Source organism: Salmo salar, chromosome 02 (assembly GCF_965601325.2).
Source record: "Salmo salar chromosome 02, fSalSal1, whole genome shotgun sequence".
Classification (NCBI taxonomy): domain Eukaryota; kingdom Metazoa; phylum Chordata; class Actinopteri; order Salmoniformes; family Salmonidae; genus Salmo; species Salmo salar.
Window position 1 is genome coordinate 56,831,053 of NC_138292.1, and position 27,894 is coordinate 56,858,946.

Genomic DNA, 27,894 nt, shown 5'->3' on the forward strand with positions numbered 1-27,894 from the left:
TTATCTTGGCCAGGTCGCAATTGTAAATGAGAACTTGTTCTCAACTTGCCTACCTGGTTAAATAAAGGTGAAATAAATAAAACATAAATAAAAAAAGGCGCTGCATGGTTAACCTGACATCTGCATTGGTGTGCAGCATTTAAGGGGATACAACCTCTGTAGAGTTCAGGGCATTCATAAAGCCAATTTATGCTTGATCTGAAAAATCTAGTCGGAGGCTCCATATGGAGGGCGAGACGCAATTTGGAGCCTCCAGAGGCATGCAGACGCCAAATTGAGCTACAAATTTCGCCTCCCAAATGTTTTAACAATGCCAAGGAATCCATATAGCTCTGCAATGACATGATTGGTTGACTGTAGATGGGGGCGGGAGGTCCTGTATAAAGACAAACTCCCTTCCTTGACTACTTCCTTCACAACAGCTCCATGCTGCTCTGCAAAGCGCAAGAAGTATGAATGTCCTGACTTTTGCAGAGGCCATATCACCGTAAATGCTGCACGTCCAATGCAGAAGTCAGATTGACCATGTAGCGCCTTTAATATTGCCCCATTGAAGGAAAAAAAGTATGTTCCTCGCTCTCTATCTTGATTTGATTATATATATTACCCTAATCATCCTAGGACCTTATGTCGAAGAGGTATTGACGCGCAAACTCCGATTATCAAACCATGCAAACTGAAAACAAATGTACTGCAGTCTTTAATAATCTGCCATCTCCCTGCATATTATACTGTTACATCACCTTTCCTGCATAAAACCTAAGCCTTCATTCTAAGGAATGTTAGTTATTTGTGTCAACAATTCTCAAATATAAGCAAGAATGCGACTGGAAAGAATTTCAATCGATTTCAATATACATCCAATGACAAAGTGGATTCACTTCCAGGTACCTTCAGCTGTGGTCCAGTCACAATTCAACACGAGCAGCTTTCAAGCTGATAAATGCGCCTGCGCACTACGGCTGACCCTTCTGGTTCCTGCACGTAATGCCACGACGTTAGTAGCGGTAGACACAAAAATACAAGCTTCAGTTCTAACTGTAAGAAGATAAAATACATACATACACCACTTTCAGTCGGTAGCTCATTCACTTGTAGCTTCGAACACATTTTCTGTTAGAAACAACAGTTGACAGCAACTATGTTTAAGTTTTTCCTACTCTGCACACTGGCGGTGGCAAGCCGGGCTGATATCGGCGAAGAAGATGATGTTCTGGTGCTGAAGAAAAGTAATTTCGAGGAGGCTTTGAAAGCTCACCCAAACATCCTAGTTGAATTCTGTAAGTATTCTTGATCATATAAAGGCTTAGACAACCTAACTTGTTAAATTGCCTGCTAATTTGTTCACGCAGCTGTACTAGCATGCTAGCTAACTGCGTTCGCTTGCCACTGTGTTATCAGCTTCACTTCAGCTAACGCAAAGGTATGTGGAATGGCATACCAACGTCAACTAGCTGGCCTTCTTGATAGCTAACAAGAGTACCTAACGTTTACTTAGCTACCATGGTTTTGCTTGGCGAACGTTAGTTATTCAAATTGGTCGCTAACTAGCTAACGTTAGGCCTGTCATACGTTAACTGTTGATTACACACACTGTTGGCCATTGTATTGCAAGTAGTAACGTATATATTTTTAAGGACTCTAAGCCAATGTCCTTCCCAGCTACCTTGCTAACTGTAACGTTAACTAGGTAGCTAGTTACTGCAACACATTTGGATGAGCCTTGCTAGTACAGAACTTTGTTGCATTTATCTAACTAACTAGTATACCTGGCACACAGTCAACTTGAGTATTCAGTGCATCCCTATCTAGCCGTCTCAGGACTGATAAGTAAACAACTAAATGACAATCACGTTCGTCTGTGACCACTTGTTGGTGCAAGTACCTGTTTCTTTACCAGCCTTGGTGGCTTCATGGATCTAGAAGTTGATGAACGTGACCAACTTATTCTTGTTTGTTTAACTTACAAGGGATGGCTTGTGCTTCTGTGTAGTCTCGAAACAATACTGAATGCACGATTTAGAATACTCTAGCTATGTGCAACAGTGCTGGCAAAGCATCTGTTGAGTGATGATAACATTATTCAGTCGTGTGAATACATCAGGCAGACTCCATTAGTTGCAAGAGTGACGTCTGGTTTTGATTCATTCACCACTTGAGTTTCGATTGCTAGATAGTTTCCTGGTCATGCACACTTTCTACCCACTAGCGGTTCTTGGGGGGGGGACCCCCTTGTGGTCCCCCTAAATGTGGAGTATGAAAATTTTTACATGACAAATTTTTACTATCCTCCTTTTTTTACATCCTTTATTAGACAGTGGCAACGCAGAACATGGTCTTATGCCTGCTAATGCCTGCAATGCAGTGAAGAAAACGATATGACAACAATAACGTCTAATGTAACTGGCCCCTCTAACAGTACAACTGGCCCCAGCTTGGCCCCCCCCAGTTGAAATGGTCTAGAACCGCCACTGTTTCTACCCCGGTTTCAGTTAGGAGCTGTTTTGATGTAAGTTTACTGAAATTCACATAAGTTGCTGCTGTGGATTTGCAACACATTTGTTAAATGCTTATTAACTTGTGAACTTGGTGGTTTCCACTTTATCTTGATTGCAGTGGGTTTCTTTTATAAATAGTTTTGATGTAACCAGCAGGCCAGTCCTGCTACAGCTGTCAAGCTCTGAGGTATTCTGTACTTTTATCTGACAAACCTGCAGACCAATTGGAGAACTCCACGACTCTGACATTCCAATGAGTGAAGAGGGGGAGGGCTAAATACCTTTTGCTCACAGACAGGAGGGACCTGGAATGTTGAATGAGATGCTAGGTTGACGTGTACTTCAAAGTTGAATCATCTGTTCAACTTTTGTTTAACTCTCCTGGCTGATGGAACTTGGGGGGGGGGGTCTCCACTGAAGCTAAGAAACATTGCAATGAAAACACACCAACTCATTTTTATAGAAGTTTTGAAAGAATGATAAATATAATATTTAGTTTAAAAGGAATTCCTGTAGGACTCATAAAATGAGGAAATATCCTTTGGACTTTGAACTTACAACCAAGCTTAATAGACTTTGTCAAGCTCATGGTGATATCTTGACATCTTAAGGCACATTAATCACACAAAGACAATCAATAGGTTACGTTTGTTCAAACTTCAATGGGCTTTTTCAGTGTTCATGCATTCATAAGCTTTGCAAGCCATTCTATGTCCTCTATGAATCAGATTAGAAATCCACATCTTTTCTCAGGCAACATTTTCACTATCTTAGTTATAGCCCAAGACTACTCTTTTCAGTGATCTCATTGAAAACTAGCTTGCCAGAGGAGATTTTTTCCCACACCCTCTAAAGAGCCAACTGTAAGTATAAAAAAAAAATCCCAGTTAACTGTTTATTTAGTAATTAGAAATCATCCCTTCGGCCCAAACGTAGCAACACTCGCATGTTAATGTAGTATATCAACAGTCACTACAGTATTTGCATCTACTTCACCCGTCAGTGAAAATCTCTCGGCTCTGAAGCTGTGTGGTCAAATTTTATTTATACGATTTCCTTCTTGTTCTAGATGCCCCGTGGTGCGGCCACTGCAAGGCCCTGGTCCCGGAGTATGCCAAAGCTGCCAGCATGCTGAAGGCAGAGGGCTCAGAGATCCGCCTGGCCAAGGTGGACGCCACAGAGGAGGCAGACCTGGCCCAGGAGTACGGTGTCCGGGGGTACCCTACCATCAAGTTCTTCAAGGGGGGAGACAAGGAGTCGCCCAAAGAGTACTCTGGTGAGTAGTGGAGGGATGTATGTTACAGCTAGGGCTGGCACAGCTATCGTATAACCGTCAATAACTGTGAACTAAAGAAAGGACTGATCAGAATCGTCATACCCCGTTAATTTCAGGAGAAGGGGATTCAACTTTATATTTAAGTAGATGTAGTTTACCCAATAGCAGTTCATTTTTACATGAAGTGGGTAAAGTTTGATAATTTTATGAGCAGGATGAGAGGCTTTATTTCCAGAAGTTCCAAGTGGTCAAAACCTGTTGTTTTTCAGACTGGGTAGCGTGGGGGGGTTACCGAAGCTGTTTTCATTAGGTATGTTCTAACTCATTTTCCTATCATGTGTTGGTCTATAAGCTACATTTATTACAAAAATGTATATTATGACAGCCGTGTCTTTGCATGACAATTAATCGTTACAACATATACTGTGCTTGACATGATCGTGGACCTGGTCTATAGGCAGAACTGGGCTATTTCTGTGTACTTGGTTAGCCGTTAGAAATGTATCCCAGTTTTTCACTTTCTTAAGTCAATTGGACAAGGCGCTACCCTGAATTTCTTCAGATATTGAAATAACCAATTATATAAAATAAGATTGTCAACTGGCAAATTATTCTATTGTGAATTATTGTGCTGATCTCAATGACTAAATCTAGAACAACCTAATTACTCAATGCCTAAGTACCTCAGGGACTGGGACAACTATTACCAACAAAAGTGATAAGCTGTCTCGTGTAGTGCAGTAGTCCGGTTATGACCATCAGTCATAGATTCTGTGTATGATCAGATAATTATTTTCAGATGGATGTCTCACACTAAGTAATGCCTTTTCTTATGCTGGTAATGTGACTCCTATCAGCCAAGTGTGTGTTAGCCAATGGCCCGTTCACTCTGCCCAATATAACTGTGACTGAATGAAGGGGCCCCTCCCTCCTCCACACATTCTATCCATGCTCTCTCTCCCTCCCATCCCCCCTAGTCGGGCAATGTGCAGTTCCTCATGTTTGCTCACTGTGACTGGCTGTGTGTTTTTTTTTTTAAGCGGGGGTGTGTGGGACAGCCCTAACTTCCAGCACTTGCTCTCTCTGGGCTAAAAGCGGTGGACTCATAAGGCCGCAGGCAGCAGTATCCCTTCTCCAGCTGTGTCTGTCTGTCTGGCCTGGCTACAGCGTCGCTCAGTGGTGTTGCTCTGCTGTTGCGTCATTGGCTCTTTTTGTAATAACATGCAGGTTAATCATGAGTCAGTCCACTTAGTTGGGACACGTTGGTTCTTAGAGAGCTTAAGTCTTCTCTGTTGGGGCAAACGGATCACAGAGGAATTTAGCTACTTTTTTCTTTAGTCTGCCAGTAACAAGGCTGGTGTGACCAAATAAGATAAGAAATACTTTATTAAATGAGAGGTCTTTCACTGTCCTTTGTCCCCCATAACGACTATTCAAATAGAATAATGGCAGCAATACTTGTAGCTGTGTTTACTCAAGTCCACCACAGTCGTGGCAGAATAAATTTGCTTTTCCGCCTGTTCACCCTGAAGCATTGTTTGATCTGTCTGTGGTGGCCCGTACCATTAGTCTCTATTCAGCCAGCCCTGGTCATGTGACCTGGGCCCTGTTCCAATACTTCAAAATGCGTCCTTGCGTCCGCCCTTGCCATTATCTCTGATCTGTACATGATTAGAAAACATGAAGGCAGGCTTGCTTTTCTGTTGTATTGTTTCCTATGGCCAACCTTGTCTGCTCAGTGAATACATTACAGTAGAACAAAAAAAGGAAGTAGGGAATCAGTCTCATACATTATCGTTTGAACACGGCCAGAGTGACTTAACAGAACTGTTGTTCCCTTCCTGCAGCTGGCAGACAGGCTGATGACATCGTCAACTGGCTGAAGAAGCGCACTGGACCAGCTGCCACCACCCTGGGGGAGGTCGCTCAGGCAGAGTCCATGATCGCCGAAAACGAGGTAGCAGTCATCGGCTTCTTCAAGGTGAGCCGATGACCTCTGACCTACTACTCAGACCTAGCTGCGCAAGGTCACTGATGCTACAAAGCCTATCTGTAGTGATTCTTTGCAGGAAAGTTTAGTGCCTACTAAGCCCCATTTCCCACTAGACAGCTAGTTTGACACTTTCAGTACTGATCAATAGTTTTGGCAAATTTTCTATAGAAATACGTGCAAATCATTCTCTCAGTTCAAATGAATTATCAAGGCATAGATGGGCATGTTTTGATCGTTAATTTCCTACATTATTGAGTCCTATGGTTCATGTATGATGGCATCTAAGCTAAGCGTCATTCTGTCCTGCAGGATGCCGAGTCTGAGGGAGCCAAGGCTTTCCTGAAGGCTGCGGAGGCCGTTGATGACGTTCCATTCGGAATCACCTCCAACGACGCCGTCTTCTCCAAGTTCGAGGTGTCCAAGGATGGAGTCGTCCTCTTCAAGAAGGTACGGAGCGAGTACTTTGATTCAGTATGATTTAATCACCCCAAGTGTTTTAATCTTTAAAAATTCCTACCCTGATCATGGTGTAACCCCTTCTTTCCATCGGACTCTGTAGACTGGTTACTGCCTGGAAGCTATATCTTAGCAGTGAATGTCTTAGCGTTTTTGCACTCATTTGCTATCTAGCTGTGAATATTGTCAGGTTTTACCAGTTATTTGTATTTAACTGGATTATAAATACATTATGAATGACCTGGTCATCAGATTTGTTATATCATGAGTGTAACCCATACATCAATCTGGACAACTTAAAGCAGGGTAGCTGCAGACAGGTTTGATTCTTTTGGGGGTGTCAGCTAGGTAACCCCACAACCCCATAGCTACAGCAGTATCCGGTCTTGGCCTGCTAATATTATCCTGTAGACCTGCTCTGGGAATGTGTCTGACTCTCATTCTGCTTGTGTTTGTGCTCAATGCTGCCTTCTGCCTTTCAGACGATGAGATCATCAAGCTAGACATGGCTAGATCACTGACTGGTTAGTGGCAGCCACTGTGTTAAGTCGTAGGATTTCCATGCTAGTCTCATTGGCTGGTGTCTGGGAATGAAGAACAAGTACAGCGAAGCTCTTTACAGTTCAAAAGGGGCAAGCTATCTTCTTTGATATAGCCCTCCTGAGATTCTACCTTCATACTCAAGTCTCTACTCTGTCCGAGGAATTTTCTCATTTGAACCATCATTTCCCCGGTAATAGCAAGATGAGGGATTCCTCTTCATTCAGGCCAACTGGTCATTAAATTTGGCTCTGACATGTAATGGTATTACCCTTTCCCCTCACTCAAATGACAATGATTCTTAAAATGACCAGATGTGTTAATTGGATATCCATATCTCAAGGCCAAGCCACATCTTGTCAGCTTAGAGTAAACTGATCTGGGCTGAACTGGGTCACAGTCCACATGGACATTTCATGATATGTTATGTGACATGTTATGGCCACATTCCTGCCTTTCCATAGATATCAGATGTTATGTCAAATACAGTCTTCCGTCCACCTGTTAAGTCAGACACTGGTCGACATGGAAAGAAGCCAGCTGCCAGTGGGGATTTGTGTTGAGTAGTTGTAAACATGGTCTGAAAGTCTTCGACTATGAGGCATAGGGCTGAATATCAAACTTCAGAAATACTGCACTGATATTTATGGGAGAAAATGTGGGTTAGATCTCAAGTTAGGATTTGGCTCCTATTCAGCACAAGTATGATTCCATCTGACATTTAAAAACAGATGCCAACCCATAAGCCTTTAAATTTTCATCGCTGGACCAGACTTGTCAGTCAACCTGTTTCTCTCTCAATCTGCTTTGAATTTTAAATCATTGCCCTTTAGTGGTCAGGGAGGGCACAGCTCAACGGCAGACCTTTACATGTCTCGATTCAATCGATTTCTGCCTGTCATTTTAAAGGCATAACTCTCCATCTCTAATGAGACATAGATGGGATTCCTCCATCTTATCGCCCGGTAAGCCCCCCACTCATCAGTCATGATACTACCCCACTATTGTCTGCTTACTGTGTGTGTGTGATCCAACCCTGACACACACTCCTGTGGTCTCCCAACTTTCCCTTTGTGTACCAGTAAGGGCTGCTGTTCTTAACACTCCTTAAAACCCCATTTAGCCTAACGTTGATTTTCTTCAGCTGGGTTTACCAAAGGGATTTAAATGAGCTTGTTTGATACATCTATGTTTGGGTTGTGGGGAGTTCACAGGCAGAATATAATAAAACGGGACTAAAGTGGGAAGTTGGTGGCGTGTTAACGGGTTTGGCTACCAACTGTTTCCATCGGTTTTGTCCTCTACAGTTCGATGAGGGTCGTAACACCTTTGACGGAGAGCTGAGCAAGGCTGACCTGCTGGCCTTCATCAAGGCCAACCAGTTGCCCCTGGTCATCGAGTTCACTGAGCAGGTAATGGCTGTTCTTTATACTGCTGATACTCAGATGTGCTGTCTCAAATATACACACACAGAAAATACACCTTATTCCAGATTAACTTTCTCCTCTGTTGTCACACTAAGCTACAAAATCGATCGACGTCCTCATCCCCACCAAGGACCTATGACTGCTATCACGAGGCCCTTCAGTGCCGTTACCACAACTTTAATACAAGCGTTTATATCCTGAGCTTTGTTCCCCGCGTATGACTTTCGAGCTTCATAACGTTGTGTTTTCTCCGCAGACCGCCCCCAAGATCTTCGGAGGAGAAATCAAGTCTCACATCCTCATGTTCGTGCCCAAGGCTGCTTCCGACTTCAACGACAAAATGGCCGAGTTCAAGAAAGCATCAGAGGGATTCAAGGGCAAGGTGGGTGGACCAGACTGAACAGAGTCAGTGACGACCTTCATTCATTGTACCCAATCTTCCGACGTAAAGGCTTGTTTTTCCTCATCTATTTGTTATGAATAAGGCAGAGTTATTTTCCATCCAGCGTCTTGAAAGTAATTTACTGCATGTGTGGTACTGCGCCTCGGTATGTACCACTGAGACTGTGCTGGAGTGTACGTCGCATACCTACCTAGACTAAAAGCCAGATACTTGAGCCTCGTATTTCATCCTCTTCCTCTCCTCCCCCAGATCCTGTTCATCTTCATCGACAGCGAGGTGGATGACAACCAGCGCATCCTGGAGTTCTTTGGGCTGAAGAAGGAGGAGTGTCCTGCCATCCGCCTCATCACCCTGGAGGACGAGATGACCAAGTACAGGCCCGAGAGCGAGGCCATCACCGCCGACAACATCATCGCCTTCTGCACACTCTTCACCGAGGGAAAACTCAAGGTGTGTTGGCCTAATAATGTCTGCAGACAATCCAAGTGTACATGCTCCGTGTGTGGTGATGTTAAAACATAGTGTTACTCAGATTACAGGGTTAAGCTGTTACTGGGGTTTCTAGGACATTGGGGTGCCCCTGACTGCTAAGTTCTGTACAGTAGGCCACAGCCCAGCCTAGACGTTGAGAACAGCCGTGCCCTACTCTAGACATTGATGAACCAGTCTATTACTGTTATGGCACTGCAGTGCAGTCATCATGCCTTGATGGCTGGGCGTCAATGGCAGTGGATTGAAAGTGCAGATGTAGGCTAACATGCTGTGCCAGAAAGTGTGACAAATTTAAATTCTTATGTCATAAGGTTTAATGTAATGTGGGCCTGCATCACGAACGTGAACTTACTTATTTATTTTAGTGATGTGAGTATGTGCACTGTGCAGGTTTTGCATCATTCCCATTCTATAGGCGATTGCCTCATGACTTAGGAATCATGTTTCTCTAACATTCAGCAGAGAAACAACCCATAATTCAAGTGTTGCTTAGTTTGGAACTAACATAATTCCGCTCGTTCTTGGTTTTGCAAAAGTCATGTAATCCATCGTAAATCTCTCCTCGTCTGTGTCGCCCCCCCACAGCCCCACCTCATGAGCCAGGACATCCCTGAAGACTGGGACAAGAACCCCGTCAGAGTCCTGGTCGGCAAGAACTTTGAGGAGGTCGTCTTCGACCCCAAAAAGAACGTCTTCGTTGAGTTTTGTAAGTACTACCCCCCCTCTCGTCAATACCATATGTAAGCCCCAGGTGGTCGACAGGCTCACTTTTCAGGGGTCGATGGCCCTGATATATTTTGAGGTGCTCTCTTTGATTACACGTCCACGTGGAGGGAGGACGGGAGGTGGGAAGCTATCCTGAGTCTGAAACCGGAGTCTTTCTCCTAGCCCTGGCGATGCACCTTTTCTCTAAGCCCCAGCAGATGTACAAGAGACAGGGACCGAAGATCATTCCATCAGCCCTCCACACAAATCGATGCGTAACCCAAGATTGAGTAAGGAAACATTGGGATAAATTTAGTCGCAGGAGGAGTTTTTTTTATAGCTCACGAAGACTAAACTTGCCTCCAATGTTGTGGTGAGCCAGAGTGAGGAGTGTTCTATCCCTGGGCTTTGTGTCGCTTACGGTCACTGACTGACGGGGGGGGGGGGGGAGAGTCAGATTCTCGTACGGCTGTGGAGGGTATTTCCTAGCCGGTTGAAGTGTCCCAGTGTTTGGGTTGCCGGGAGACACAGCTGTCGTAAACCTAACTGCCAGCCTCAGAAACTACAGCCCACAGGCTTGAATTAATGGGCTGCTGGCAAGCCGTTCTCCTATTCCAGTCACTTCCCGTTGTATAAATGATCCTATACAGCTGTGCATTGTTTTCCATGCATGCATATCTGTGCATCAGTGAGTAGTTGTATCCATGCTGATACATTGTTATGATACTACTTCTATGGATACAAATGGAAAGCAAAGTAACATCATGCAATACAATAACCAGCCTAAGCATTCAGGTGATGATCAATGAGCTTGAATGGGACAGGAATATGCTCTTATCCCTGATTGTTCCTCTGCTCTCCCCACTGCAGATGCACCCTGGTGCGGCCACTGCAAACAGCTTGACCCCATCTGGACCAAACTGGGAGAGAAGTACCAGGACAGCGCCGATATCGTCGTGGCCAAGATGGACTCCACAGCCAACGAGATCGAGACAGTCAAAGTACACAGCTTCCCCACGCTCAAGTTCTTCCCCGCAGGCGATGAGCACAAGGTCAGTCTACTGAAACGATGTGGAATGTCTGCCAGTGTTAGCAGCCATTTGTAACTGTTGGCAGTTGACTCCCAAATGTATCATTACAACGTTTTCATTGACGTGGTCTTCGGCTGGACAGTTCCTCTGTCCCACACTAAGGGATAGAGATTGAGTTGAGACGGAGGGGCTCTGCTGTATAACCAAATGTGATGAAGCTATTGCGTCACTATTCAAGTCGTCCATACAACCCCATTTTGGAATGGCCAAGGTCTACAGGTCTCATTCCACTTTTGGGATAACATGACAACATATCTTTTTAATTGGCTCATTTCCCCAACATAGCCAGTGATAAATTGCCCGGCATTTGAGCACGGGTCTCATTTTTGAAAACCAAGCCCTTGCAAGAGGTAATTAATCCCCTCGTCAGTTAGTAGCACCACCCATTCTGGGCTTTGGCTCTTTCGGTGAACACCTGAGAAACATGGCTTTTGGCTACCCATCCACCCACCCACACCCATCCATCCACACTACTGAAATATCATTTTTCATCTCACAGCATTACAGGTGTGTGTGCGGTTATTATGATCAGGTTAAGTAGCTCCCACACTCAATAGGAGGGTTGATTTTCGTGGTGCCAGCCACGCATGCAGAAACCCAAGCCTGAGTGACCCGGCCATTGTGGTGGTGTTTACGACTTCTACCAAACCCAACCCCTCTCTTTATGGCTGCCCGATAATGCTCTCTCCCTCTTGGGATCCTCTTGAGACCCTCACCCCAGCTCTTAAAGAGCAGGTTGTCATTTATTGTCATGAGTCTTGTCTTAGAGGCAGAGCTGAGCATTTCCCCTTAGATAGGCCAGCTGCAATGTCAAAATTGGCTATATTAAAACAATTTTTTAATTTTTTAAGGTTAAGCAATAGGTTTAGTTAAGGTTAGGGTTAAGATTTTACCACTCCAGAACAAGATTCAAGACGAAATGCGAACCTGCTCTTAAAGACCACGCTGGCCCTCAATCCCCCCATAGGCATGCCAGCCACCCTACTGAACTATAGCACATAGCAGTCAACTGCAGAAAGCTTCCTGGAAGAGATTGGGAGCTGCGTGTTGGGATTCTCCTCGCAAAGAGCCCTGGGGTTAACCCCTGAGCCATTCCTCCTTGTGACAGAGCCAGAGATGGCTAGGGAAGGAGGCAGCTGCACGAGTAGCCCCAGGCTCCGCTTCTGTCTGTTGGCTCGCTATGCTCTGTATTAACTGACTGGCTGAGACCATGTGGGTCTGGACGCAGAGTTCTGTGACTGTCCTCAAGACCCATCTCAAGGGCAGTCCTATAATAACTGGTTCTATAAACGAGAAGGGCTATAAAAACACATTTGGCCTTCTCTCATCAATTAATAGTTGTATATCTCCTCTTGACTGCTCATTGGCACAGATCTGAAGATGGCTAGAGGCCTCAAAGGTTATTGGCTCCAGATTCAAATTAGTACGTGTTGTTGCGGGACCCCACAGGCTGATTTGAATCATTAGACATTTGGATAAGATTTAACTAGTTCTTTGACAAATGGACCACTAGTTTTATTGCTACAATTTTGCCAAATTTGATAGTTGCTGGTGCATGCAAAACAGTCAGTCTTGCTTGGTTACAGCATTTTTTTTCCCTTGTGGAAAAGCAAAGGAAAATGATCCATTTGTATTTAAATCCCTGTAGAAATTTGATGCATGTGACTTTCTTCCATGCAGGTGGTCGACTACAATGGTGAGAGGACACTGGAGGGCTTCACCAAGTTCCTTGAGAGTGGAGGCAAGGATGGCGGCGCACCGGCTGGAGAGGAAGGGGAGGAGGATGAGGGGATTGATGTAAGTACACACTTGGGATTGGTATGAAAACCGGGTTGTCTTCATCCTCAAGCAGACACTATAATTATGCTTGCGAGACAGATTGCATTAAACCGCAAGGCATTGCTATGACGTCAAACCGGAATCGTGCAAACCGTTTCAAAGCCCAATCGTTTTACTTGCAGTTTTGATCTTTTTCACAAATACTTATTTTTTACACGGTCATATGCTGAGTAAACTCTGAATTGTGAATGTTGCTCAAGGCCGCTTTCAAACGGTCAAAAAAATGATGCGTTTGAATTACAGCCAACCCTTATCCAGTAAGAGCAATGCATTAGTGGACAGGGCAGGAGAATACAGCGATGTTGGACAAGGTTTAACTTTTGGTGCAACGCATCCTGATCAATTGAGTTTTCCCCAGAAACTGGCCCAAGAGTTTTGCATGTGCAAGCAAGGTCTCTTATCATACAAGGTGCCTTTTGGGGGGATATTCAGTATCCTGTAGGTCACCCAGAATAGACCCACAGGACCACCTCTCCTGAAGATTTGGGTAACTTGTAACCCTAGAATTGGGGTCACATGCCTACGTACCTTTTTTTTAACTCGATTTAAAAGTGAACGCAACCTATCCTCCCTGCAAGTAAAGCCTGCTCTTTCCCTTAGGACAATGCAGAAACAATTGTAATGGCCATTTACATGGTGTTATTTGTCAGTGTTGAAGTCTGGTTTCTTTCCCCATCTCACTTCACTGACTCAACCACTTTCCAATCCAACCTGGAGAAAACTGGGTCTTGTAGAGATGATGTTTTTATTTTCACCTTTATTTAACCAGGTAGGCAAGTTGAGAACAAGTTCTCATTTACAATTAAAAAAATGTAGGTCAAGCTGACTAAGACTTCCATGAGCTCCGTCTTCAAGCACAGCAGGCAGTCAGACAGACGTGCTCATTACATGACCCGTTAAGGCAGAGACAGTCGTTAGTCCAGCAGCCCATGTCTGGTCATCAATGAAGGAGATGACAAACCTTACCCACTGAAAATCCTGACCCGAGTTTGTAATAACTTCTCTGACTAATATAATTTACAGCAGGATATTCCCAGGTGTATGAAATAATGCACGAAACAGAGTAAGACGTTTTGAGAAATTGAATCATGTTCCTTATGTCGTCATCCAAGACTTCTTGCACAAGGGAATGATGGGATTTTTCTCTCCCCATTTCGAAGCCAAATGGCAAGAACTGGTAATCTCTCTAATGCTTCTAAAACATTTTTTTTTTTTAATGTTTTAAAGCCTGGTGTCTTTTTGAAATGCGGCTGGGGTTTCGCTTCTTCCCTGGCACCTAGCTGGATACTAAGACCAGGGCCTGCATCCAAAACCCACTGGAGATCCAGCTCAAACTAGTTGAAGGCCCTCATCCCACTACCACACCCCCTTCTCAGAAGTCTAATTGCAGACCATGCCCCGACTGCGGTCGCTAATGCCCACTGCAGCTGTCGCAGCTGTTTACCAGGCTCTCCCTTGGGACCAGGCCTCCTGTCCGAACGTGCAAGTCAACATCCCCAACCCCACCACGTGTCTAGTCGTTAGGTTGTTTTCATATGTACATGTTTCACCATAGATTAACATATGTTTTGCCAGGGCACGTTTTTTCCAACAACCGTTCAAGCTTGTCATGTTGCCCGTTTTTGAAATTGAGCATATGTGGTTGTTTCAGGGGAGACACAAAATGAGCTGCGTCGTATCCTCCCACCACGTCTTCATTTTTGCTTCCAAGCTTTCTACTCCTAACAACTCCAGACAGAGAGCAGCTTCCTCCAGGCAGGTGTTAAAGACCCTCTCCTCCTCTCTCCCTCCTCCCAGGATATGGAAGACCTGGATGAACAGGACAGTGATTCCGACGGCGACGGTGGCGACCACGACGAGTTATAAGACCCGGCGAAGGAGAGAGGAGAGACGAACCCCCACCCCTTATACCAACCACCATCACTTCCACCCCTGTTCTGTGAACACTAATACTTCTCCTTTAACTGCTTCTCAGTCAGTCTGTCAGCAGATGTGGCAGGACCCTCGGCCAGCCCCCCTCCTGAAGCCACCTCGACAGCCTCTGTCTCCCTCCCGCTGGACCAGATGGACTCGTCTGTCCCCTTGTCATGGGAACTCAACAGAGCTGAACGGCACCTCCTGGTCTTAACGGCTTTTTACATTACCAACGTTCCTCATCAATCAAACGATGGAGTTGTATTGCCTTGTATATTTCAACCAAAATGTTAAAAACGGCATTAAGATACTGTGCTTGACATATCCAGTTCGATCCATAAATTGGGTTATGTACCTGTCATTTTTCCCCAAAATTACTTTCCCCCTAGTCTGCCGCAGTGTGAGTGGTGCAGTTTAGTTTTGTGGTGTAGCCGGTTTTTAGGTTTGGGGGGGGGGGGCTGCTCATGTTCTTGTTCCTCTGCTAGTCTTTCTGAGGGCCGGAGGTGTTATATGGTGGGATTATGGACTCTCTCAGGGGACTTGGGGCCATCCTATTGTCTTTTTGTAAAGAGTAACAAAATAAAGAAGCAACGTGTTCCATGTAGCAATATATGCATCTGTAGCTGAGACCAATCTTGAGGGTCACTGTATTTCTCTCTCTCCATTCCCTCTAAGTCTACAAATCATGTTTTTCAGTTCAGTTTCCCTCATTTCAGCATGGCTACTGACTTATTTCTTTTTTTAAAGAAGAAAGATACACTTTGGAAATAGCTTGTTTTATTTAATTGTATTTTCATTCAATATATATTTTTTAAATAATCTGTGTACCAGTAATTCCCAGGTAAAGTTTAAGCTGGGGTAGAGTTGGCCCTCTGACTCTCTTAGACCTGGGATTAGTGGGGAGGCCTAGGACGGCTTCTGTTTGTCACTGTGTTCATAGCCTGGACCCAGATCTGTTTGTGCTGTCTTGCCAACTCCTATGGTCTTGACCAGACGGCACAAATAGATCTGAGACCAGGCTACTGTGTTTATGCCGTCAGATTCCACATGGTTACTGAAGGAGCAGAGGTGGTCACTTAAAAGGAATTGTGTTTTGGGACTCTGAGAGCGGTCTCTGTCCTGGTTATCTTTGGGGGGGGGGGGGAACAGTGCAACAGCCCTACCCCACCGTACCTGTACTGCCCCCATCCCTCTGGCTTCGGCTCTACCTGACACTCTTGTCCCCATGGAGGTGTTTGTGTGCCTGGTTTTTGTGTGCGTGTGCGGTGATGTGTGTGTGCGTAAGCGTGCTTGTGATCGGGTCTTTATTTTATTTTTTTGCGTCCAGGTGCAATGTTGTGAATGTTTTTGATGTTTGGCTGGGATGGGAGGGTTGTAGGGCAGACCGGGATGAGGGTTGTGACGTTCAACAGCAGCTGTTCAAGGGGGAAATGACTTAGAAACAAACGCATTCCATCACATTGAATTTGATGTGGAAAAGTGAAAACTGGTGGCCAAATAAATAAAAATATGAAAAAATTACTGTTGGCATTTATTCTTGCACTTTTCAGCACAGCTTTGTTTCAATATATCAATGTGGCGTTTTAAAGGAAGACTATCAGATCTGGATTTCCTACCGTGATAACATATGTATGCCAGTAAATAGTACTGATGCTACAGGTAAGGCCACTGTGCTTCTAGCTCCCACAAACATTTTGCTACAACTGCAATAACTTGTATGTAACCAATAAAAATGTATTTGAAATAGGCTGGAACTTGAACAATGTTTCTAATGGTTAAAACATGGACTTCTGTCCGTAACTATGATTCAATTAAGAAAAAGTGCCAATTTTTAAGTCCTGCTTACTGGATTAAGTCTCTTGCAGTAAATTTCCCACAACAACCCCTATCTGTAACGTTAGAGGTATGTGTAGAATATGACTGATTCATTTGCCTATTTCTAAATCAAATGCCTTATCAAGGTTATTTTCAAAAGCCCAGTCATGACACTTGACCCCCTCTTGGCCCGATGCCTAGCATTGGCTTCTATGTCCTATTTACCGGACTGTTCTCCCCCTTCTGTGGTGCGTGACCAGTGGCTGTCATGCATCTTGAATGGTGAGCATCTGGGAGCTGGAGGGGGCAAGTTCAAAAGCAGGGGGGGAAGAGTGGGTCTCATAGGCTGTGGGTGAAAACAGAAGATGTGGTTATTGCTACGGTCATGGCTGGCGATATGAGCTGCGTCCAGTGCTTGTGACAGGATGGTTGAAGAGACCCACCTCCTAGGGTCACTCATCCAGTTCTAGAACTTGACCTGTCAGGTGACAGAACCTAAAATAGCCCTGCAGAGAGTATATAGAGGTCTATACGCAGGCCTTGGATTCCAGAACAGGACTTGCCCCACTGTCTGAAACATACAGGACACTGCACCACGAGAGCCATTGACAAAAGAAAGGCTTTTTTGAAGGACGTATCTTAATTCAATTTCACTGCCTTTTAGGTTTATCATTTTACTACTGAAAAAGGCATGAAGATTTTCTTCTGAAGTTTTTATCTTTGAACAAGACTGAAAACTTTCTTAAGGATGAAGTACTACCAGGATCCGGGCTGCCAGTCCATAGGCATAAAGGCTTATGGCCCCAAAGAGTCCAGCAGCTCTTCTTGCGCCCACTCTTCTCCACAGATCAAACCAGTCCGCAGTGTCCACTTCCCCAACGACATCGTATTCCAGGACTATGTCCGGCAGGGCGAGCTGGACAGGATCGGACTCTTCATCAGGAAGAGGAGGGTCAGCCTGGAAACCATCTACCACTCTGGTGAGTCACCATGAAATCTGAACAAAATGGAAACCATTTTAATCCATTCAAGAGCTTGAAGCATCAGAAGTATCTTCATGCTCTGGTTAGATTTAAACTGGGTTTAACAGTTCCAAAGATTTGATCATCTGTAATCCCTCCAGTATTGGTGCAATGACTTGTCTCTGTAGCACGCGCAGTAATGGAATAATGCCTCAGTATAAACTGTTCATTGAGTGTTCCTTCAATGTCCCTACAATTAACCTGTACTGATGCTATTTGCCATCCATTCCCATTGACTGCTCTGCAGGTATGGCAGCGATCCATGAGGCTGTCCTCTCTGGGAACCTGGAGTGTGTGAAGCTGCTGGTGAAGCACGGAGCAGACATCCACCAGAGAGACGAGGATGGCTGGACACCTCTCCACATGGCCTGCAGTGACGGATTCCCTGACATTGCCAAGTGAGTCAACGCTCCTAGCATACCCACAACATCTACAGTCACTAGCTTTCATTTTTTATCCACACACATTAAGCGAGGTCAGGGGTCTCGCACAAGTGGGACTTCAGCCGATGTACTATTAACATAAACTTGAAGCCTTGAATGCTCTGACTAACTCTGTATTTATGCTGCTGGCCATACCATGTCATTGCAGCATCCCTGCAGTTCAGGAATTCAATGCACTACAGGATAGGTGAAGATTCAGATTTTTACGTCACTAGGATACAGCTCACACCGCCGGTTTACAGTGTCAAGTGTTTACAAGCAAGACAAACCGTTAACACGCATTGGCTGAATTTTGAGTAGCCCTCATACGCCAACAGCAGTATGCTACACTGAGGATCCGCCACTTTCCTCTAACCCTCTGAAGAATCTCACGTTTAACTATGTCAGTGCGGCACATACCATTTGGATACTTTCTTTACTGACTGAATGCTTTTTCCCCCTGCTTCTCCCACTAGGTACCTGCTTTGTATTGGCGCCGACCCTCAGGCGGAAAACGAGTGTGGGGAGACACCTGCCGATCTCATCGACCCAGAGTGCACGGGGGTTCGGGAGCTGCAGGGGCTGCTTGGGGTGGAGGACGACTGAGCTCTCCTCCTCATCTAACCTTAAAACTTCACTGAATCTTCAGTCTCCTTCCTCGCCCAGGCCTCCCGGTTGCCCCTCGACAATGGAATTAAATGGACAGATCGGTAGAACATTGTCATTCTGTGCCCTCCCTCCCTTGTAGAGGTCCTGGAGACATATATCTGGTCTGGTGGGAGGAAGGCGGCCAGCCAACAGTAGATGGTTGCCTTTGAGAGTGAACTGAACTGTTGCTGGAAAGGGGCTCCTCTCAGGCAATCTCAGCAGGCATCGCTTTGTAATGCTGTTTGCAGGTGCAGAAGTTAGTTTGAGCTTTTGTACTTTTTTCATACAGGGTGAACACAGCACTGAAATGAAATAGATAGCAGTCTGGTAATGAGCTTTTCGGAGTACTTTGTATAGTTGATGTGCGAAAGCTTTTTTGGAAGTTGTGAAACATGGATCTGTCGTTGTCCTCTGACTCATAGGGCCATTCTGAAATGGGGCCTACTGCCCACAGCAGTAAACCAATGTGATAGGTCAACTCTACCTACTGACAGCATTTATAGTTCAAGATTTGTCATTTACATCATACAACTTTTACATTAGAAAAACAAAGACCCTGCATATATACCACATGAATATGTACCCTGCATTTACTGTATGTACTATAAAATGTACCACATTGTTGTTAGTCTAACACTTTACATCTATACATTTGCAAACAGCACTGGAATGGCTAATTGTGTGTTTACAATTGCTTTTACAATGATTTATAACTGAAACCGTGTGCAATCAATTGTGGTTACACCGCTTTGTAAATAATTGCCTTTTTATACATTTTTTCATACAAAAACAACTTAGTGATCTATTTGTCTTTATCAACTACTGGTATAAGAAATTGACATAACTGTTTGAAGGGAAAGAAAAGGTATTCTTTTGACTAATTTCAAACTACAGTAACCAATCTTGGTTCCAATTAACCTTGGTGGACTGAGAAGCACTTCTAACATTGAAGCAAGGAACAGTTCCCGGTAGGCCGGCTCCGGCCGGGGATCAAGTTAATGATTGTTAATTGGACCAGCTCTCTGCAGGAGGTGATTACCCATGCCTCTGCACAATGAGTACTGTACAGTATTGGCTGAGGTGCTGGTTTCTGATGAATTTAGAGAGACAAGTAGAATTTGGGAAAGGGCGGGTGAGGAAATCTAAAGCCAAGTCAGGGTTGTGCTTTAGCTACAAGAAAATACCCCATCGGTATTAAGAGTGGAAGTTTCCCGTACACCACATATCTAGCATCAAACTATCATACACCTAACGTATTAGTGGACTGTATGTACAGTGAGGGAAAAAAGTATTTGATCCCCTGCTGATTTTGTACGTTTGCCCACTGACAAAGAAATTATCAGTCTATAATTTTAGTGGTAGGTTTATTTGAACAGTGAGAGACAGAATAACAACAAGAAAAATGCATGTCAAAAATTTTATAAATTGATTTGCATTTTAATGAGGGAAATAAGTATTTGACCCCTCTGCAAAACATGACTAGGTACTTGGTGGCAAAACCCTTGTTGGCAATCAGAGGTCAGACGTTTCTTGTAGTTGGCCACCAGATTTGCACACATCTCAGGAGGGATTTTGTCCCACTCCTCTTTGCAGATCTTCTCCAAGTCATTAAGGTTTTCAAGGCTGACGTTTAGCAAGTTGAACCTTCAGCTCCCTCCACAGATTTTCTATGGGATTAAGGTCTAGAGACTGGCTAGGCCACTCCAGGACCTTAATGTGCTTCTTCTTGAGCCACTCCTTTGTTGCCTTGGCCGTGTGTTTTGGGTCATTGTCATGCTGGAATACCCATCCACGACCCATTTTCAATGCCCTGGCTGAGGGAAGGAGGTTCTCACCCAAGATTTGACGGTACATGACCCCGTCCATCGTCCCTTTGATGGGGTGAAGATGTCCTGTCCCCTTAGCAGAAAAACACCCCCAAAGCATAATGTTTCCACCTCCATGTTTGACGGTGGGGATGGTGTTCTTCGGGTCATAGGCAGCATTCCTCTTCCTCCAAACACGGCGAGTTGAGTTGATGCCAAAGAGCCCCATTTTGGTCTCATCTGACCACAACACTTTCACCCAGTTGTCCTCTGAATCATTCAGATGTTCATTGGCAAACTTCAGACGGGCATGTATATGTGCTTTCTTGAGCAGGGGGACCTTGCGGGCGCTGCAGGATTTCAGTCCTTCACGGCGTAGTGTGTTACCAATTGTTTTCTTGGTGACTCTGGTCCCAGCTGCCTTGAGATCATTGACAAGATTCTCCCGTGTAGTTCTGGGCTGATTCCTCACCGTTCTCATGATCATTGCAACTCCACGAGGTGAGATCTTGCATGGAGCCCCAGGCCGAGGGAGATTGACAGTTCTTTTGTGTTTCTTCCATTTGCGAATAATCGCACCAACTGTTGTCACCTTCTCACCAAGCTGCTTGGCGATGGTCTGGTAGCCCATTCCAGCCTTGTGTAGGTCTACAATCTTGTCCCTGACATCCTTGGAGAGCTCTTTGGTCTTGGCCATGGTGGAGAGTTTGGAATCTGATTGATTGATTGCTTCTGTGGACAGGTGTCTTTTATACAGGTAACAAACTGAGATTAGGAGCACTCCCTTTAAGAGTGTGCTCCTAATCTCAGCTCGTTACCTGTATAAAAGACACCTGGGAGCCAGAAATCTTTCTGATTGAGAGGGTGTCAAATACTTATTTCCCTCATTAAAATGCAAATCAATTTATAACATTTTTGACAACGCGTTTTTCTGGATTTTGTTGTTGTTATTCTGTCTCTCACTGTTCAAATAAACCTAGCATTAAAATTATAGACTGATCATTTCTTTGTCAGTGGGTAAACGTACAAAATCAGCAGGGGATCAAATACTTTTTTCCCTCACTGTAGCTCATCCTGTAGAGTGGTTTGAGAGAAGTTGCTATGTACTTCAGGTGGGGCTCTACTTTTGGTTTGTTCTGCGTTGTCCTGACTGTCAAACAATAGGGCATATACACAGTGAACAAAACATTAGAAACACCTTACTAATATTGAGTTGCAACCCCTTTTGCCCTCAGAAATGCCTAAAGTTGTCAGGCATGGACTCTACAAGGTGTCAAGTGTTCCACAGGGATGCTGGCCTACGTAGACTCCAATGCTTCCCACAGTCGTGTCAAGTTGGCTAGATGTCCTTTGGGTGGTGGACCATTTTTGATACACACGGGAAACTGTTAAGCATGAAAAACTCAGCAGCGTTGCAGTTCTTGACACACAAACCAGTGCGCCTGGCACCTACTACCCCATTCAAAAGCAGTTACATTTTTTGTCTTGCCCATTCACCCTCTGAATGGCACATACACACAATCCATGTCTCATTTGTCTCAAGGCTTAAGAATCCTTTAACCGGTCTCCTCCCCTTCATCTACACTGATTGAAGTGGATTTAACAAGTGACATCAGTAAGGGATCATAGCTGTCACCTGGTCAGTCTGTCATGGAAAGAGATGTTCCTAATGTTTTGTACACAGTGTAAATCTCAGGGACTATCGATACCAATTCAATGAATTTGCATTGATGAATCATTGGTCAGCTTGTTAGAGAATTACTCTCATACAATGTAAATAACTTTGAGTTTGAGAAAACTGCTATATAAAATAAATATCGGCACAGTTGTAGGTCAAGATTAAATCCTAATCACATATTTATTCACATTTGTTATTCACACACCCCTCCACATAATACAAACAATGACAGCCTCAGAGAAAAACAAAGTAGCTGGAAATGTACAACAAAAAACAGAAGCATATTTATTCCAAAACACTAGAATCCTCTGATTGTGACGTCTCAGTCTTTGAAAGGCATTCAAGTGATGTTCTCCGGATGAGCTCATTCTTTGAACTTCCACTCCTGCCGACACATGGGGCACTGCTGCTGGACCTGCTGGGAGTTGAGCCATTTGAGGATGCAGTGCATGTGGAAGCAGTGGGAGCACTGGCCCCAGACCAATGGGCAGTCATCTCCAGGAACCTTACCTGGAAAGTAGACATAATGTTGCTGAAAAGTCTTCCCTCAATAGAGGATAAGTGTCCATACAGTCACAATGTTGAACACGTCATGATATCAAAAAGGACAATTTATGCATAACCGTCAAGATATGAATGCATCGATAGACATACAGTGCATTCAGAAAGTATTCAGACCCCTTGACCTTTTCCACATTTTGTTACATAACAGCCTTATTCTAAAATGTATTATTTTGATTTTTTCTCCCTTCACCAATCTACACACAATACCCCTTAACGACAAAGCAAAAACAGGTTATACATTTTTTCTAATTTATATATTTTTTTTAACGAAATATCACACCAACATAACTATTCAGACCCTTTACTCAGTACTTTGTTGAAGCACCTTTGGCGGCGATTACAGCCCTGAGTCTTCTTGGGTATGATGCTACAAGCTTGGCACACCTGTATTTGGGGAGTTTCTCCCATTCTTCTCTGCAGATCCTCTCAAGTTCTGTCAGGTTGGATGGGGAGGTATCGCTGCACAGCTATTTTCAGGTCTCTAGAGATGTTCGATCGGGTTCAAGGCCGGGTTCTGGCTGGGCCACTCAAGGACATTCAGAGACTTGTCCCGAAGCCACTCCTGCGTTACCTTGGCTGTGTGCTTAGTATTGTTGTCCTGTTGGAAGGTGAACCTTCACCCCAGTCTGAGGTCCTGAGCACTCTGGAGCAGGTTTTCATCAAGGATCTCTCTGTACTTTGCTACGTTCATCTTTGCCTCAATCCTGACTAGTCTTCCAGTGCCTGCCGCTGAAAAACATCCCCATAGTATGATGCTGCCAGCACCATGCTTCACCGTAGTGTTGGTGCCAGGTTTCCTCCAGATGTGACGATTGGCATTCAAGCTAAAGAGTTCAATCTTGGTTTCATCATACCAGAGAATCTTGTTCCCCATGGTCAGAGTCCTTTAGGTGCCTTTGGGCAAACTCCAAGCGAGCTGTCATGTGCCTTTTACTGAGGAGTGGCTCCCGTCTGGCCACTCTACCATAAAGGCCTGATTGGTGGAATGTTGCAGAAGGTTGTCCATCTGGAAGGTTCTCCTATTGCCACAGAATAACTCTAGAGCTCTGTCAGAGTGACCATCGGGTTCTTGGTCACCTCCTTGACCAAGGCCCTTTTCTCCCGATTGCTCATTGCTCAGTTTGGCTGGGTGGCCAGCTCTAGGAAGAGTCTTGGTGGTTCCAAACTTCTTCCATTTAAGAATGATGGAGGCCACTTTGTTCTTGGGGACCTTCAATGCTGCAGAAATGTTTTGGTACCCTTTCCCTGATCTGTGCCTCGACACAATCCTGTCTCAGAGCTCTACGGACAATTCCTTCGACCTCATGGTTTGGTTTTTGCTCTGACATGCACTGTCAACTGTGGGACCTTATATAGACAGGTGTGTGCCTTTCCAAATCAAGTCCATTCAATTGAATTTATGGACACCAGAGCTCAATTTCGAGTCTCATAGCAAAGGGTCTGAATACTTATGTAAATAAGGTATTTCTGTTTTTTTATACCTGTTTTCACTTTGTCAATATGGGGTATTGTGTGTAGATTACTGAGGATTTTTTACATGTTTTTATCCATTTTAGAATAAGGCTGTAAAGAAACAATGTGGAAAAAGTCATGGGGACTGGAAACTTTCCGAATGCACTGCTTCTAAGAAGCATATTGAGTTTGTGCATACATTCATTTCAGGGAGTTAGTAACATATTGATGAGACGTCGAATAACTCAGGTGTTAGTACGCAGCTTTATATAGAAACTCACAGTCTGGGCAGCAGCCATTAAAAGACATTCTGCAGATCCCACAGTTCTCATCATTGGCCATCCACAGCCAGGATGCCACGCCGTTCCACTGCTTGATTTTAACCTTCATCTCCCGTGAACCTGATGGGCACACGTTGTATGAATGTTCAAATATTGTCAAAAATAAATATATGGTGGTCTCTTTTGACTATACACTGTCCCCCAACCAGAAAGGTACCTTTATGATTGCAATGCTGGCTAGAGGCACAATACAACAGCAGAGAGGACGTTGGTCGTGAAAGACGCGCTAAATCGAACGGAAATGGTAGTACGCCTGCATTTACGTCACTTCCTACAATTATTTGTTAAGCCCACTCACGTCACTCAAACTAGAGCTATTCGCCATTGATTAGCACGGAGGAAAGCGGCTACATTTTGCTGGCAAAAACGTAATTATTAAAGTTAATTTTCCAATTATTTGGTGATCTCTAACACGACAAGTGCCACCATGGCTGATAAGATGGATATGTCTTTGGATGACATTATTCAACAAAGTAAGAAAGGTGGAGGTGGCCGCGGAAATCGAGGAGGCCGCAGCCGAGGATCATCGGGTCGGGGTGGGAGTGGAGGCCGACCCGGTGGAGCTGTCTCTGGAGGCCGGACAGGCGGATCCGGGCCCATGAGGAGTCGACAGAACTTCAGCGGAGACAGAAGCGACAGCAGACCCACGCCATACAGCAGGGTAGGAACACGGAGGATCACAGAAAAAGGAGGAATGGCAGAGGCGACGACGACGAATGTTAAATAATTTAGCTGAGCTTGTTAAATGTGCTGCGACACGTACGAGGTAGTAAGCAAAGTTGCTGATGGATGTGGAATTATCATCGGGAAGTGCGCTATAGGGCACAACCCAAAGAAGAAACCACTGTTCAGAAACGTTTATTCATTTGAAAATGACCTACAAAGTCGTGTTTGTGGGCCTATGGTCTACATTACATTTCCCCGCTTCAGGTTAAACAGTTGCTAGCCAGCACTATTGAATGTTACTCGCCATGTCCTAAGTTTCTGGGAGGGAACGTTAACTAGGTAGGTAACGTAAACGTGTTCGCACTCGTTTTACCACTTCAAAACGGAGCTGATCCGCCAAGCTAGCTAGCTAACACTTGTTTGTGTAGTTTAAATGCGACCTGGCCCAGATATTCATCTTTGGTCTGCAAGACGTGTACCTCGTGTTTTTTTTTTTTTTCGTAGTCCACAACTTCTTGATCCTATTTGTCGACTGGCGCATTGCTGGCTATAAATTAAGTTCCAGATTTGTCAAATTATCAAGAATTGGACTGTTTACGCAACGAAGCTAACAAAATGGCGACACTCAAAATGGATGTTCTGTCAACTGGGTCACCATTCCTGTGCCACATTGAGTTTTTTTTCTTCTTTGTTTCATATTTTGACCCAGACTGCAAAGCACAACACCCCAAGGAACTTTATGGAACTTTCCATGGTCGGTTAAGGGAAATGACTTTCACACGTTTTGAAGGAAGGATTTTTCTTTGGATGGACTTTCTTCACTTGGAGTTGAAGCAGAATCTGGATGCTGTCCTTGCCATCGAGATCAAGTCAGTTTTTTTTGTTGTTGCCTACACTGCCATTCTAATTACCTACACCACCTTCAAACCACCTGTAGGGCAGGAGCCATTTTGAGTTGGACGTCCTGCCATCCATCCTACTAGCTTAGTTTTGGTTCTTATTTGTTTAATTGTTTTTATTAAGTAATATGTATACTGTTACACTGACCATGAATCCACCATAGACCAATGTGTCTAAATGGTAGTGATGAAGCAAGATTCCCCTGCCTGCCTAAGCAACTGACTCAAATGTGCTCAGTCTGATCAGCAGGAGCAGGGGAACCAGAAGTCAGCAGCTGCATTTTTTTTCATTCTACTTTTACAGCCCAGAGAGCTTCCGGACAAATGGCAACACGACATGTTCGAAGGTGGCTTTGTCGGTAATGCTGGCGGTGGTGGGGGAGCAGGCGGCGGCGGTGGTGTAGAGACTGGCGGCAAGCTCCTTGTCTCAAACCTTGACTTCGGTGTCTCTGACGCTGATATCCAGGTAATTTCTACAGTCAATTGATACAAAGATGTCCGGCCTTTTCGCTGAACCGTTTTGACATTAAACATGAATTCTACCTGCCATGTTTCTTATTGTGTTTGTTTTTTTCAGGAGTTATTTGCGGAATTTGGTACATTGAAAAAAGCGGCTGTGCACTATGACAGGTCTGGCCGCAGCCAGGGAACCGCTGACGTCCACTTTGAGAGGAGGGCTGATGCACTCAAAGCCATGAAACAGTACAACAACGTACCACTCGATGGTGAGCTTTAATTTGAGTTAGTTGATTGATATTATTTTGACGCCAGTTCGTCATAAAATGTGGTCATTGATTAACTCTCCTGAACAACGATGCCTAATCTTGTTTTCCCTTTGCTCACAGGCCGTGCCATGAGCATTCAGCACGTCACGTCACAAATCAGAGACGATAACCAGAGACGACCTTCACAGAGGTATGTGATTCTATAAGCTTTCTTTTATCTTGTCATGTATGATTTATTTTTTATTCTAGTGAATCCCAGTAGCTCATTGATTGTCTTTGAATCTGTTTGCAGTTCAAACGGAGGCGGTGGTGGATTCAACAGAGACAGAATTGGACGCCCCAATTTCTCAGAAAGGCGGGGAGGCGGAGACAGGCGGGGAGGCAGAGGCTCCAGGGGCAGGGGTAGAGGCGGACGTGCTGGTGGAGGCAAACCGCAGCAGTTATCTGCTGAAGAGCTGGATGCCCAGTTGGATGCTTACAATGCCAAGGTAAATGCATGAAAGTGAAGTATTTATATTCCTATAATGTAAGGGGCTTGATCTTTGTAGTTAGAATATGGTCCTAATTTCAACTTGTTTTTAATTGCAGATGGAGACCAGTTAGAATTACCAGAAGCGCTCATTTGAATCCCTCACCTCATCCCTACCCATCTTCATCCTCTGTCGGATCTGAAGCTTGTTGTTGACTTGGACCTGAGACATGGACCAGATCTTTTACACTTACTGTTCTTCGGCATCATTTTAATGTGTGGATGGATCTTGCTTTTCTCCCTTTTTAATATTATGAACACTTTTTGTACCATTTTATTTTTGGGATGATTGTAGGTTTGAGGGGGAGTTTTTTTGTTGCCCTTTGCCTCCCCTTCCACTTGTGCATAGTTGTAATAAACCTACAAAACAAACTGTTCCAGTGCATCTGCCTCTTGTTGAAGTTCTGTACGACACTAAGGGCTGGTTTCCCACACATTAAGTTTAGTCATGGGCCAAAGCAGTTTTGTGTAGATTCTCCATAAAGCCTACTCCAGGACTAATGTTAGCTCTGTGTCCAGGAAACCAGCCCTACAAGCCTGAAAGGCACTATATGGTCAATATGGTGTCTGTGTTGGCCATGCATGCAGCATTTATGGTGATATTGCCTCTGCAGAAGTCAGGGCATACGTACTAGTGCTTTGTGGCGCGGCGCAGTTAAGTGAGTTTGTTTATACAGGCCCTCAACCACTCATC

At 44.5% G+C, this 27,894-nt stretch overlaps 4 protein-coding genes across 4 annotated transcripts; 3 read left to right on the plus strand and 1 right to left on the minus strand.

The window, feature by feature from the left end:
• The first annotated feature begins 952 nt into the window (after window positions 1–952).
• p4hb (prolyl 4-hydroxylase, beta polypeptide) lies at window positions 953–16,155 on the plus strand. Its single transcript, XM_014176765.3, has 11 exons — window positions 953–1,280; window positions 3,568–3,774; window positions 5,622–5,755; window positions 6,077–6,214; window positions 8,071–8,175; window positions 8,447–8,572; window positions 8,843–9,043; window positions 9,671–9,791; window positions 10,661–10,842; window positions 12,562–12,678; window positions 14,518–16,155. Exons 1-11 carry the CDS (start codon window positions 1,142–1,144, stop codon window positions 14,584–14,586), a joined length of 1,539 nt encoding a protein of 512 aa, XP_014032240.1. The 5' UTR covers window positions 953–1,141; the 3' UTR covers window positions 14,587–16,155.
• A 196-nt stretch (window positions 16,156–16,351) lies between these two features.
• On the plus strand, window positions 16,352–19,334 carry LOC106588094 (protein phosphatase 1 regulatory subunit 27). The gene is made up of 3 exons (XM_014176769.3): window positions 16,352–17,429; window positions 17,719–17,869; window positions 18,370–19,334. The coding sequence occupies exons 1-3, from the start codon at window positions 17,198–17,200 to the stop codon at window positions 18,497–18,499; spliced, it is 513 nt and encodes a 170-aa protein (XP_014032244.1). The 5' UTR covers window positions 16,352–17,197; the 3' UTR covers window positions 18,500–19,334.
• Window positions 19,335–22,179: 2,845 nt separating this feature from the next.
• LOC106588092 (anaphase-promoting complex subunit 11) lies at window positions 22,180–24,670 on the minus strand. Its single transcript, XM_014176764.3, has 3 exons — window positions 24,539–24,670; window positions 24,322–24,441; window positions 22,180–22,534 (listed from the first exon to the last, which is right to left on the minus strand). The coding sequence occupies exons 2-3, from the start codon at window positions 24,428–24,430 to the stop codon at window positions 22,389–22,391; spliced, it is 255 nt and encodes an 84-aa protein (XP_014032239.1). The 5' UTR covers window positions 24,431–24,441; window positions 24,539–24,670; the 3' UTR covers window positions 22,180–22,388.
• An 84-nt stretch (window positions 24,671–24,754) lies between these two features.
• Window positions 24,755–27,583, plus strand: LOC106588091 (THO complex subunit 4). The gene is made up of 6 exons (XM_014176762.3): window positions 24,755–25,042; window positions 26,251–26,412; window positions 26,524–26,671; window positions 26,792–26,861; window positions 26,964–27,159; window positions 27,260–27,583. The coding sequence occupies exons 1-6, from the start codon at window positions 24,809–24,811 to the stop codon at window positions 27,272–27,274; spliced, it is 825 nt and encodes a 274-aa protein (XP_014032237.1). The 5' UTR covers window positions 24,755–24,808; the 3' UTR covers window positions 27,275–27,583.
• The last annotated feature ends 311 nt before the right edge of the window (window positions 27,584–27,894 follow it).

Coding starts and splice junctions, on each gene's coding strand:
- LOC106588091 (XM_014176762.3), top strand. CDS start 24,809: ATGGCTGATAAGATGGATATGTCTTTGGATGACATTATTCAACAAAGT. Junction 26,413..26,523: donor TCTCTGACGCTGATATCCAG/GTAATTTCTACA, acceptor TGTTTTTTTCAG/GAGTTATTTGCGGAATTTGG. Junction 26,862..26,963: donor CAGAGACGACCTTCACAGAG/GTATGTGATTCT, acceptor ATCTGTTTGCAG/TTCAAACGGAGGCGGTGGTG.
- LOC106588092 (XM_014176764.3), bottom strand. CDS start 24,430: ATGAAGGTTAAAATCAAGCAGTGGAACGGCGTGGCATCCTGGCTGTGG. Junction 22,535..24,321: donor TAATGGCTGCTGCCCAGACT/GTGAGTTTCTAT, acceptor TCTACTTTCCAG/GTAAGGTTCCTGGAGATGAC.
- p4hb (XM_014176765.3), top strand. CDS start 1,142: ATGTTTAAGTTTTTCCTACTCTGCACACTGGCGGTGGCAAGCCGGGCT. Junction 9,044..9,670: donor TCACCGAGGGAAAACTCAAG/GTGTGTTGGCCT, acceptor GCCCCCCCACAG/CCCCACCTCATGAGCCAGGA. Junction 9,792..10,660: donor GAACGTCTTCGTTGAGTTTT/GTAAGTACTACC, acceptor TCCCCACTGCAG/ATGCACCCTGGTGCGGCCAC.
- LOC106588094 (XM_014176769.3), top strand. CDS start 17,198: ATGAAGTACTACCAGGATCCGGGCTGCCAGTCCATAGGCATAAAGGCT. Junction 17,430..17,718: donor GGAAACCATCTACCACTCTG/GTGAGTCACCAT, acceptor ACTGCTCTGCAG/GTATGGCAGCGATCCATGAG. Junction 17,870..18,369: donor GGATTCCCTGACATTGCCAA/GTGAGTCAACGC, acceptor TTCTCCCACTAG/GTACCTGCTTTGTATTGGCG.